Source organism: Pelophylax lessonae, assembly GCF_965119305.1.
Source record: "Pelophylax lessonae genome assembly, chromosome: 2".
In the NCBI taxonomy this organism is placed as follows: Eukaryota; Metazoa; Chordata; class Amphibia; order Anura; family Ranidae; genus Pelophylax; species Pelophylax lessonae.
In genome coordinates this window covers 431,447,606-431,460,939 of record NC_138769.1, presented here as the reverse complement: position 1 = coordinate 431,460,939, position 13,334 = coordinate 431,447,606, and the positions used below count along the sequence as shown (strand labels likewise).

General features: G+C 40.5%; 1 protein-coding gene across 1 annotated transcript in view; it reads right to left on the bottom strand.

Moving 5' to 3' along the window:
• The window catches only part of CFAP47 (cilia and flagella associated protein 47), a 702,231-nt gene that overhangs the window by 265,755 nt on the left and 423,142 nt on the right, over positions 1 to 13,334 (bottom strand). Inside the window, exons 49-50 of the mRNA XM_082245539.1 lie at positions 6,590 to 6,701; positions 2,177 to 2,305 (exon numbers count right to left, since the gene is read on the bottom strand). Of these exons, the coding sequence (XP_082101665.1) occupies positions 2,177 to 2,305; positions 6,590 to 6,701 (241 nt within the window). The remainder of the gene's footprint in view (positions 1 to 2,176; positions 2,306 to 6,589; positions 6,702 to 13,334) is intronic.

Sequence of the window (13,334 nt, the reverse complement as noted above, 5' to 3'; positions counted from 1 at the left end):
ACTCCTGGGAGCTGAACGTCATCGCTCCCAGGAGTCAATGTGCCTGCACCGGCCCCCACTTGTCACTTCCGGTGCAGGCGCATCATTCCCTGCTACACAGCTTCTGGGCATGCCCAGGAGCTGTGCAGGGATGACGCGCCTGCACCGGAAGTGACGAGCGGGGCCGGCGCAGGGCATTGTGGGACCGAAGAGGACACCAAACAGGATGCCCTGGGTTCAGCTGCCCACACCTGAGATGGCAGCGCTGGACAAGAAATTTTCAAGGTAAGTATTTCTTCTAAAAGAAGAAAGTGAAACCTGGGACAGTTCAGAGGCTATCATTGCTGCAATGCACTAGCCCTGACTGTCCCAGGGGTATTTTTATCTAACAAAATTTGTTGAGGCCGGAACTCCGCTTTAATGAAAGTATTTATCTGTGCAAACACTTCGAACAACCAAAAGGCAAAACAGAGAAGCACCTCCATTGCAAGGTGTTGTATGCGCATTTTGACTTTGGCTTTATGGGAAACTTGAAGAAACCATTTAATCCAACTACTGTCTACCAAATATTTTTTAAGAGAGTAAGTTCTTCATGCATTTGTTTCTTGAATTGCTTAAGGACTCTAATGATAATTTAATCTCCACCATCAATCCAAATGCAGAAAGTAAATCTATCACCTTCACTGCGACACAAAATAGGCTTAGCAGAAAGGGCAACACACTGAAGCAACACATGCTGCTGGTGGATTGATCTGGGAACTGAGGTACTGAGGAATCAATACTGGACATTTTATCAATTTAAAACAGAAGGTTGAGGAGTACTTTGCTTTTAATTTTCTAACCTTCCTTAAAAAAATGTCACTTTAACGTGATTGGCTGATTTTAGCATCATGCATTTTTGCTCTCCAATTTTATAAAGAAGCAGTAGTGTGCACAATGACCCAGGCAAGACAGTATACAATTTTCCTCTCTTAGCTACCTCTGAAAACACTGAGCTGAACACATTTTATATGAGGCAGCTTGCTAAAAGCTAAAGGCTGACATGTTCAGACAAGCGAATTGTCTTTTAGAAAAAAGTGTCACATTCTAAAAGAGAGATGTTAAATGGCAAATCATATGAGGGTTTTTTTTATCTTCATACAAACTTTTCCATATCCGTGACCTAAAGAATGCACTGCCGCAAGGAAGCAATTTCACACATTGCAGCTCTTTGTGTTAGAAAGCTTATAGCAAATAGCAAAAATGCCGTATCCAGCATACATTTTAGCAAACAACTCTGAATTGTGTCCCTGTCCAAGGAATGATGTAAAAAGTGTTGACAAGGATAATGAATAGAAAAAGAAATTACAAAACAAACACATTGTTGCAAATGGAAATTGAAAAGCCTGGGATTCTGTGGACTAAACTGTAAAAGTATTATATATTATCTAGAATAAAATACACTGTTACAAATATAAATTAAAAAAGGTTAGGAGTTTGCAGACAAAACTGTGAAAATATTAAAACATTATGAAGAAAAATTATTACATTTTGAAAGGATGTGAAACTATTTTATTCAGCTAAAGGTTAGGTTAAAGTATCTTCGGGACAGGAAGCAAGTTTTTTGATGATTTATATTTTTAAAATGCAAGTATTTTATTAATTCATTTTTTTAATAGTTGGCATAAAATGTATTTGTTGGAATAAACAAACAGCTAATATACTTTTTATATCCCTGTGAAGATTTACTATAATACTGCATATATTTAGTATGGTAATCCAACATTTTCAGCTTGATGCAATTCATACCACCAATTAGATTGATTTGTTGCTAAAAAAAATCCTGGGAAATGGACTAATACTGACCTGCACGATTGCCAGTGACTACAATATTTGCTGTCTCACAGAGCTATGGCTATTTCTGATATCTTACCACTGACCCCTACATCAGTACAGGGCACAGAAGTGAGGAAGTAACAGAAGTAAACATAGTGCACCTCCTGAAGTTTGCCAGACACCAAAGATACTTTAAGCAAGCTTATCCACGCAAAAACAGTAAAGATTGGCAGTGGCCATGTAAGAATTATTATTATTTATTTATTTTTATTTATTTTTTGCAGTCTGGCCTCTTTTAAATTTTTTAAATAGTAACAGAGTTGCTTTCAAACACAAGAAAGTGCTTTAGAATTCCTAATTTTGCCAAAAAAAAAAAACATACCTGCTTTCTTTACACCAGCAGTTTGAAATTCCACTATTTGAATAGCATCCACACCATCTGCAGTAGCTGGTGGGTTGCCATGTTGAAATTGCTGCTGTTCTCTGTCTTCCGCAACAAATGAGATTACACCTAGCAAAAAGAAGAGACACCAGATGTTGGATTAACAGTTATACTTGTATTTATAGTGAATGCTCAGACTTTAGAATAAATGACACTTATGTTATCTCTTATCCAACATAATAACAGTGAAGAAAGACATTATTTTAACCAATCTTTTACCAGCCCGTCTTAAATATTGTATCCCTCTTATTTCATTTCAGTACTTTTTATCTGTCACAATAACTGTTCAAAATAACTATGTTTCTTTTTAATCAGGGATACATTAGATGGGAGAAAATATTATATGCAAGTATTGGAGTACAATCCTGCATCTAACATGCATAAATCATTTATCTGAGATGAGTGTAATTTTATTAAAGAGGAATCTCACCACTCCCATGGTATATTTTTTAACCTCCTATTATCTTTTTTGCTGGGTTATCCACAATTAACATATTCACATGTCTAGCAAATCAATTGTTGTTCTAAAACCCTCCCAATCCACTGCCACATGCTTAATCCTGCGCAGCCATCTTCCCTTCAATGTTATTGAGTTTCTCTTCTTGCAGCCAGCCCCTGATGATGCATTGCCAGGTCTACCCTTTAGCCACTATCTGCAACTGCCATAAAGTGGATAATAGCTCACATGCTGAAATGTTTTTAGTGTGCGTTGAGTGAACACAGACTATAATATTTGGTTAACTGTTTTTGCTTTTTATAGGCAGCAAGGAATTAAACACAGCATACAAATATTGCAAAATACTACTCTGAACAAGTGTTAGCTTTATAACTTTAAAGATTACAGTACACTATTAAAGCAGCCTCATGGTCATCAATAACCAGTTTCAGCTGTGCCATGGAAGAAAAATGTAAGACTTGACAAAGTGAGCATTCCCCATTCAATTCTTCTTTTCCCTACCAGTGAGAAAATAAACATGAAAACAAAATTATTTTTTTTCATCTCTGTTTCATTATAGCCCCATGTGCTGCTGTCTTTAAGTGCATCTGACCTAGTCTAAACCACGGTGCAGGCATCATGTACCTGTGTTAATCTTTAAATTCATTCCTGTGTCCATGTGCGGCTCTTTGTATCCTAGGCCCAATTTAAAATGAACCTTCCACCTGCTAGTACTAAAACTTTAGAGACCACGAAATTGGATTTCTGAATAACATAAGCTGGGGCTGAGCACCAAGAAAGGATGGGGCTTAATCTCAAAAAGATTAATTCAAAGTACATCTAAAGCTATTTTTTTTTTTTCATTTTGGATAGCGCAGAGAAGAGTTAAAACCCTATATTTTTGTCATCTATGTTTTATTGGCAAAATTTCCCTTTGCTTCCTGTCGCCGCTACAAGAAGAGGAAAACCCTCTCTGATACCATAGTTACTGCAACATGTGTAACCTTTTGAAAATGTTCCCTTTCTTCCTGTTCTGGTGGCAACTTAAAATTCTGTGTTTTCCCATCACTTTCATTCCTAGAATCAATGGTCACCAAGACAAATATAGGGAATAGGGCTCCCTTGAGGGAATAAAGAAACTAATAACAACCTAGCAGGGGGTTCTGATTATTGCCTTCTTCATCTTAAATAAAAAACAAAAAAAAAACAAAACAAAAAAAAAAAAGTTTAGGAACACTTAAATAAGTTACATGTGTACTTAAAGCGGAGTTCCACTCAAAAGTGGAACTTCCGCTTATCTGTCTCCTCCCCAATCCAGTGCCACATTTGGCACCTTTCAGGGGGGAGTGGGTACCTGCTTTTGACAGGTACCCTGTCCCCGCTTCCGTCAGACTTCACCGCGGCGAGGTACGTCAGAGGTTCAGCCCCCTACTCCTCCCTCTGCTTCAAGGCCAATTACGCGCTTCGTGCATGCGCAGTAGGGACCCTGCCATGAAGCCGCAAGGTTTCCTTACCAGCAATGGCAGCAGCAGCACCCAACAGCCGAAACATTGGCTGCGGTGCCGACATCGCTGGATTCCAGGACAGGTAAGTGTCGTAATATTAATAGTCAGCAGCTACAGTATGCTGCTGACTTTTTATTCTTGGAGGGGGGAACTCCGCTTTAAAGGTAACTTAGAATGTTTCTACACCAATGTCACCTAATAAATATTTTAGACCAGATCAGGTTCACTTCAAAAAAGGATCTTTAGTCCCCCAATATACGCCTATGTTTATTACACTATATAGTATGCATACCCTCCTGTCTTTATTCTTCCAGATGGAGGGCTTCAATCTCTTAAACTATCTGTGATAAGTTTCCCTACAGTTTCTTTGTATTAGACTTACAAAAGGCTTATATAATATTGAAATCCCGTGATCGGGTGCTGTGGACATCTTCACATTCAGCCTGTATGACCCTCTTACTGTATAGTACTTTGGGTCCATACCATCTGGTGAGCACATTTGAAAATTTATGGTGTGGGACCTTTTTTTCAAGTCACCATTTCTGTGTGGATTTATTTTGACTTTTTTTTCACTTACACCTTTGGACTTTTCTTTATATATAAGTTTAAGGAGTTTTTATTTACCCCTTAACTTCATATTGTATATATAACAATTTATTTTTATTTATATTATTATTATTTTTGATTCATTGCCTATTAGCGCTGCACTGTTTATATATTTTATTTTGTCACAATCTATGTCGGTTGGAGTGCCAGCTGATATTTTCACTTTCACAGTATATATTCTCTTCTGTTAGCGCAGTTTGATACACTTTTTTACATTTTATAATATTGAAATGATTGTAGAAATACTACTTATACAGCACACAATCTGTTGTCTCTTTAACACCACCTGTTTTCTTTTATTAACAAAGGTATGTACTAAATGTTTAAAAAATAAAATATAAATTAACTGTTCCAAATACCCTTAACAGTTGCCTAAAAGTGACTTTCAAGACAGCTGGCCTGTGTTATGATCAACCCACAGTTTGTAGATGTTTCCACACAGACTGATTTAGTGAAACTACCACAAATGTAGCCAGGAGTCACAGGGCCCAAACCTATGCCAGAATGCAATGGCTCCTCCTGCTGCCTGAGTTCCTGTGTGAAGGGGAAGAGAGGGAAGAAGAGATGCACAGCACTGGATCTCTCTTTCCCTCCTTTGTGCTTCACACAGGGAAGTGGAGGACAGAAAGCCATAAAGCATTTTTTACCCTAATGCAGGGAATGCATTAGGGTAAAAAATGTTTTGGCTTTAGAACCAGTTTAAGGTAAATGTGCACAAGCCAGATCTGGTCTGAACTCCCTCTCAGGGTGTCTACCCAGTAACATCAGCACCCCTCTGCCCAAAGTGGCTGGTCAGCAGCATAGTACACCCTGTGGTATACCATTTAGGTATTTTTCAAATAGAATGGCATGTGCTATGCCTATTGGGTAGAGACAATTTCAAGAAATTTTGTGTATGCCGAAACTGATGTCAGCAGTGCTGACATGGTGGTGATCAATGGCTTAGTTGTTTAACTAAGCCATGTGTTACGCAATCACCATGGCTGGTGTTGAGAGGGCAATTATGCTACTTTGTAAACAAGGAAACTGAAAACGTGTTTTACCTTAATGCAAGCAATACATTAAGGTAAAAAATGTTTTTAAGTCACTTTAATACCAATAATCTACCATCACACTTAGGAAAGTTTGTACGGCTCATATACAAGTTAAAGAGACCAACCACAGTATAAATTTGTGCACATCTAAGGGGCAAAAATAGAGCAATGCTGATTTGACGTTAAACGTGGTTGTAAAGGCACAACGTTTTTTACCTTCATGCATTCCCCCAGCCCCCCCCCCCCAATACCTACCTGAGCCCCCTCTCGATCCAGCAATGTCCACGAGAGCCTTGTCCTGATTGGCTTTTGGCAGCGGGAGCCATTGGGTTCTGTTGCTGTCAATCACAGCCAGTAAGCCAATCAAGTGACAGAGGTGGCAGGGCTGAGTCACGGCTCCATGTATAAATGGACACACAGAGCCGTGGGTCGGAAGCGTGTCTGCTTGGTTGCCCCCAAAACAAGCTCTTTGCTGTGGGGGAACCTGGCAAGGGGGAGGGACCAGGATTGTTGGTGTGGGACCCTAAAAGATGAGGATCCGGGCTGCTTTGTCCAAAATCTTTGCACAGAGAAAGTAAGTATAACATGTTTTTTATTTTAAAGAAAAACAAACAAGACTTTAATATCCCTTTAAATGCATCCTCATAAGCAAGGTTTAGAATAACACTAAATAGATATTGTTGTTATCCCTGGTGAAAGTATTCTAGGGCTATAAATAAACTTTAATACTTGTCAGTGTAACTGATGTAACACATGTATACGATCTTATTACCTTGGAATGAGCCACGTTTCCATGGAGATATGCTGATAGTATAGGGACATGATGTTCCTGGCTTTATAGTTAAAGTTTGAGGTCCACTAATGACTGGAATATCTGACACCACCTAAATTGGATTAAAATGTCATATTTCCTGTTACAATATTGTCCTCCTTTAATATATCAATAAATGGTATCTATACCACAGATAAACACAGAGGAAAAGTGATTGCATTGTGCTACAAATCAGTTTTGAGAAGCTGGATATACAGGGAGGTCCATAAATATTGGGACATCGACACAATTTGAATCTTTTTGGCTCTATACACCACCACAATGGATTTGAAATTAAACAAACACGATGTTCTCATTATCCCATTTACAAGGAACAGATAAAAGGTCCAGAGTTCATTTCAAGTGTGCTATTTGCATTTGGAATCTGTTGCTGTCAACTCTCAATATGAGATCCAAAAAGCTGTCACTATTAGTGAAGCAAGCCATCATTAGGCTGAAAAAAACAAAACAAACCCATCAGAGAGATAGCAACATTAGGTGTGGCCAAATCAACTGTTTGGCCAAATCAACTGTTTGGAACATCCTTAAAAAGAAAGAATGCACCGGTGAGCTCAGCAACACCAAAAGGCCCGGAAAGACGACGGAAAACAACTGTGGTGGATGACCGAAGAATTCTTTCCCTAGTGAAGAAAACACCCTTCACAACAGTTGGCCAGACCAAGAACACTCTCCAAGAGGCAGGTGAATGTGTGTCATAGTCAACAATCAAGAGAAGACTTCACCAGAGTGAATGCAGAGGGTTCACCACAAGATGTAAACCATTGGTGAGCCTCAAAAACAGGAAGGCCAGATTAGAGTTTGCCAAACAACATCTAAAAAGGCTTCCCAGTTCTGGAACAACATCCTATGGACAGATGAGACCAAGATCAGCTTGTACCAGAGTGATTGGAAGAGAAGAGTATGGAGAAGGAAAGGAACTGCTCATGATCCAAAGCATACCACCTCATCAATGAAGCGTGGTGGTGGTAGTGTCATGGCGTGGGCATGTATGGCTGCCAATGGAACTGGTTCTCTTGTATTTATTGATGATGTGACTGCTGACAAAAGCAGTAGGATGAATTCTGAAGTATTTTGGGCAATATTGGCTGCTCATATTTAGCCACATGCTTCAGAACTCATTGGACGACGCTTCACAGTGCAGATGGACAATGGCCCGAAGCATACTGCGAAAGCAACCAAAGAGTTTTTTAAGGGAAAGAAGTGGAATGTTATGCAATGGCCAAGTCAATCACCTGACCTGAATCTGATTGAGCATGCATTGCACTTGCTGAAGACAAAACTGAAGGGAAAATGCCCCAAGAACAAACAGGAACTGAAGACAGTTGCAGTGGAGGCCTGGCAGAGCATCACCAGGGATGAAACCCAGCGTCTGGGGATGTCTATGCATTCCTGACTTCAGGCTGTAATTGACTGCAAAGGATTTGCAACCAAGTATTGAAAAGTGAAAGTTTGATTTATGATTGTTAATCTGTCCCTTTACTTTCTGTCCCTTAAAAAGTGGGAGGCACATATACAAACTGTTGTAATTCCTACACCGTTCACCTGATTTTGATGTAAATACCCTCAAATGAATGCTGAAAGTTTGCAGTTAAAGCACATCTTGTTTGTTTCATTTCAAATCCATTGTGTTGGTGTATAGAGCCAAAAAGATCACAATTGTGTCGATGTCCCAATATTTATGGACCTGACTGTACAATTATAATACTCATGACAATGAACTCAGCCATGCAGATTTACAAAACCGAAGAACAAATAATGGGTATGTATGACCAAATATTTCACCTGCCCATAATCCTGGCAGATCCACACTGTGGGGATCCAAAGGAAGGATGGGATCTGTATACGCATGCACAGAAGACTGTGGAACCGGCCGCAGGATTCCTTATAAGCCACACTGTGGTGATCTGCCATGATAGAGAACAGCTGATTATAAGATCTTTGAGTCTGATTTTTTATAATAGTGTGAAAACTTTCTCAATAGTCAGGGGACAATAATGTGTTTCCATAGAGGCTTTTCTCTTCTCCTGTTCTATCTGACACCAATCAGCAGCATTCAAGTGAAAGAAAAGCACAATCACAAACAGCAAAACATCCAGACAGAGGTTCTAAATTGTAATTTACTATAACATATTTCTATTGCTGTCTGTGTTTCCATGTTTTTTTTTTTTTAAATACGGTTTATTGAGTTTCACAGACAAAAAAGGGACAGGACAACTTCCCTTACTTCTGTTCTTTCTAACACCAGTCAAATTGACAGGAAGTAAGGAGAACTCACACAGTTGGGAACCAAGGCAGCAATATTAAATTGACAAGCACTCTAACCCTTCTACATTATTCAAAACTTTAAAAAGGTGTGTCTAGAGTTGAGCTTTAAAGTGGTTCATTAAGAAAATCTTGCATGGAATGCTTGTTGGGACATGGCGGTATAGATATCCCCTCAGTTCTATGTTGTATGTGTGCTTACACCATTTCATCAGATAACCAGTCCATTTTAGAAGTGGCGATCAAATAGATTTCAGCTGGTCATTGTAGATATAATAGCTTTAGATGGAATTTGTAATGATGTTTTCAAAGTAAGCAACAACTCAATTCTAACTTTCTCATAAGGTAAACTTCTTCAGCTGCCTTGGAAACATGCAGACACAGATTTCCTGTACTTATAAAGCACAAATACACAACACATTACTGGCTAAAAAGAACCATTCAAGAAATCCCTTTCCTCCAAGAAAGCTCACAATTCAAAATCCCCACGACACTCATACACACACAAACATGGGACCTGCATGTAAATACAACCCCAATTCCAAAAAAGTTGGGATGGTGTGCAAAATCTAAATAAAAAGCAGAATGCAATGACTTGCAAATGTCATAAACCTATGTTTTATTTACAATAGAAATTAGAAAACATATCAAATGTTTAAACTGAGAAAATGTACCATTTATCAAAAAATCTAGCACAGTACAACAGAAAGTTGGCAAAGTAAGTGGTACTAACAAGGAAGAGATGGACGAACATTTTGCAACTAATTAGGTTCATTGGCAACAGGTCAGTAACATGTTAAAAAAGCAGCATCTTAGAGAGTCAGTGTCTCAGAGGTAAAGATGGAAAAAGGTTCACCAATCTATGAAAAGCTGCAACTCAAAATTGTCAAACAACTTCAGAATAATGTTCCTCAACATAAAACTGCAAAGACTTTAATTATATCATCGATAGTACATGATATCAAAAGATTCTGAGAATCTGAAGAAATCTCTTTGCATAAGGGACAAGGTCAAAAAGCAATATTGGATGCCAGTGAACTTTAGGCCCTTAGACGATACTGCATTAAAAACAGCCATGATTCTGTGATGGACATTACTGCATGGGCACAGGAATACTTTAAAAAATCAATGTCTGTGAACAAAGTTTGCTGTTTCACCAAAAAATGCAAGTTAAGCTTTATCATGCAAAGAAGCCATATTTGAACATGATCCAAAAACGCCGACATCATCTCTGTGTCAAGGCTCATTTAAAATGGTCAGTTGCAAAGTGGAACACTGTTCTGTGACCAGACAAATTGAAATTTAAAATTATTTTTGGCAACCATGGGCACCCCCTTCACCGGACTAAAGAGGAGAGGAACCTTTCAGCTTGTTATTAGCACTCAGTTCGAATGCCAGAACATCTGAGCAGCTTGCACATCTGGAAAGGCACCATCAGTGCTGAAAGATATATCCAGGTTTTAGAGCAGCATATACTCCCATCCAGATGACATGTTTACAGGGAAGACCTTGTATTTTTCAGCAGGACAATGCTAAGCTACATATTGCATCTATGACAACAGCATGGCTTTAGCAAAAAATAAAAAACCCAGTAGTGATTAAATACCACAAAAAGAAAGCTCTATTTGTGTGAAAAAAGATAAACATTTCATATGGGTACAGTGTTGCATGACCGTGCAATTGTCAAAATGAAACAGTGCTGAAGGCTGAACATTGACCGGAGCAGGAAGGGGGTAAAAGTGCCCGGTATTGAATGGATTAAACATTTGATATGCTTTCTATTTCTTATTGTCAATAAAATGTGGGTGACATTTGCAAATCATTTTGTGTTTTTATGTAGATTTTACACAGCACCCTAACTTTTTGGGAATTGGGGGTTGTAGTTCTTTACTACATGTCATAGTTGAGAAAATGGAAAATTGTTACCAATACTTACCGTCATTTTCCTTTCCTGGCTCTGCGTCATGCCATCAGACTACGGGTCAACTCCGCCCCTTGACCCCCATAGGACAACCCTGAAATAGCATAAAAGGCAGGCAGTACCTGGTGGAGGTGTTCTGTAAGAGCTCGTGATGGACCAGGGAGTGTTTGTGCTGGCATGACGCAAAGCCAGGAAAGGGAAATTACGGTAAGTATTGGTAACAATTTTCCATTTTCCTGGCTCTGCGTCATGCCATCAGACTAAAGGCCTTAACAAGCCAAAACACAGGGTAGGAAGAATAAATTACAAACACCAGTTGCTGCTGCAATAAAACAAATTTTAATATCTTGATAAAGCAGAAGACAATACTGAAGCTCCCATCTGAGCATACTGGGATCGTTCGGCTTATAGTGTTTTATGAAGGTATTAGGAGATCTCCCACTTGCTGCCTTACAGACCACAGCTGCCGATACTTTAGACCAAGCTGCCCTGGAGGATGACACCGCTCTTGTGGAATGTGCTCGGATCTCCTGAGGAGGGGGAGGCCTTCCAGGGAGTAAGCGGCTTGGATTGCTTTAACTATCCATGTCGAGAGGACTCTTGGAGGGGCCAGCATACCCATCCTGGGACCCTTTGGGAATACAAAAAAGAGCATCCGTTTTCCGGAACGAGACCGTTCTGGGCAGATATGTCTGTAGGAGAGACTTCATATCCAGATCATACCATCTAGGCTCCTCCAAGGCTGATTGAGAAGGTGAAAAGGCCGAGAGAACAGATTCCCAATTAAAATGAAATTCCGACGAGACTTTAGGAAGGGACTTCGGAGAAGGTCGTAACACCACACTGTCCGGAAGGAAGGTGCAGAACCGCTCTTTGTAGGAGAAGGCTGCAATGTCTGAGACTCATCTGGATGAGACCAAAGCTGTCAAGTAAACCATCTTTAATGTCAGGTACCATAAAGGACTGTCCGAATCTGGGAAAAAAGGGGCTTTTTAGCAACCCCGTTAATACTAACGGTAAATCCCACTTTGGAAAGAAAGGACGAATAGGTGGACGTATCTTGATTGCCGATCGGAGGAATCAAACTACTAGAGACTCCTTTGACCATGAGGTAACGGTAAGGGCCGAAAGTGCTGAAATTTGTACTTTAAGCGTGTTGAAGCTTAGTCCCCAGTCAAGGTCGGACTGCAGAAAGTCCAATATATTCGCCACTAAGGGGGAATGAAAAGAAATTCCCTGTTGGACTGAGAAAGACTCAAACCTCTGCCACACTTTATAATAAATGGCCTTAGTAGATTCTTTCCTGGATGACAGAATGGTGAACATTACTGAGTCAGAGAGATTCAGGTTCTGGAGCTTGCTCCTCTCAAAATTCAATGCAGTCAAGGCTAGACTGGCTGAGTTGGGGTGAGTGTGGCCATTTCAGACGAGAAGGTCCCTGGACTGAGGGAGCCTTATTGGAGGACACGCCACCAGGCAACCAAGAAGAGGAAACCATGGCCTCCTCGGCCAGAATGGAGCTATCACAATAGCCGTTACTCCCTCCTCTATAATCTTCACCAATGATTTGAGGATCAGAGCAATTGGTGGAAATAGGTCGACCTGCTTGAAGCCCCACTTCTGAGAGAGAGCATCCTGGGCCAGAGCTTGAGGGCAGAAGTGGGAAAAAAACTTGACAGTTGAACGGTGTCGCCATTAAGTCTATCTCGGGAACTCCCCATTGCGTGGAAATTCTCCACAAATATTTTGGATTTAGCATCCATTCTGTGTGGTTGGCGAACTTCCTGCTTAACTGGTCTGCTAGGGTATTCTGAGGGCCCGGGAGATACAATGCTGAAAGGTCCAGCAAGTGGGCTTCAGCCAAGGAGTAGATCTCCGCAGTTACCTGGAGAAGTCGCAGACTTCTTGTCCCCCCTTGTTTTACAATGTACGATACTACCGTCGTATTGTCCATGAGAAGTCTGACTCTCCTGCCTTGGATTACGGGCAGAAACGTCTTTAGTGCCTCCCTGGCCGCTGTTAGTTCTAGGAGATTCGAGGAACATGGCAAACTCTGGTCCCACACTCCCTGCGCTTTCAGTTGTAGGTAATGCGCCTCCACACTCTGGAGACTGGCGTCCGAAGTAATCGTTATCCAGTCTCCAGGGCTGACGGGCCCGCCCAGGGAGAGGTTGCTCCTCTTGGTCCACCACAGAAGGTTGTTGGAAACGAAGCGAGGAACCTGGAACCTCTGGTTGAGAGAACCGCGGCGCCACTAGCTTAGAAGGCAGAACTGAAACCTCCTCATGTGCCACTGTGCCCATGGCACTGCCAGGATACAGACCATCAGGAGACCTAAAAAACTCATGCCTTTTCCTAATTTCTTTTTGAGGACCAATTCTCCTTGGTCTCCGCACGGACTCGATTTATCTTCTCTCTTGGCAGGAAAATCTTGTATTGGACTGTACTGAAAACCCTGCCCAGGTAGGTTAGGCTCTTCTGCACATTCACCATCCACCCAAA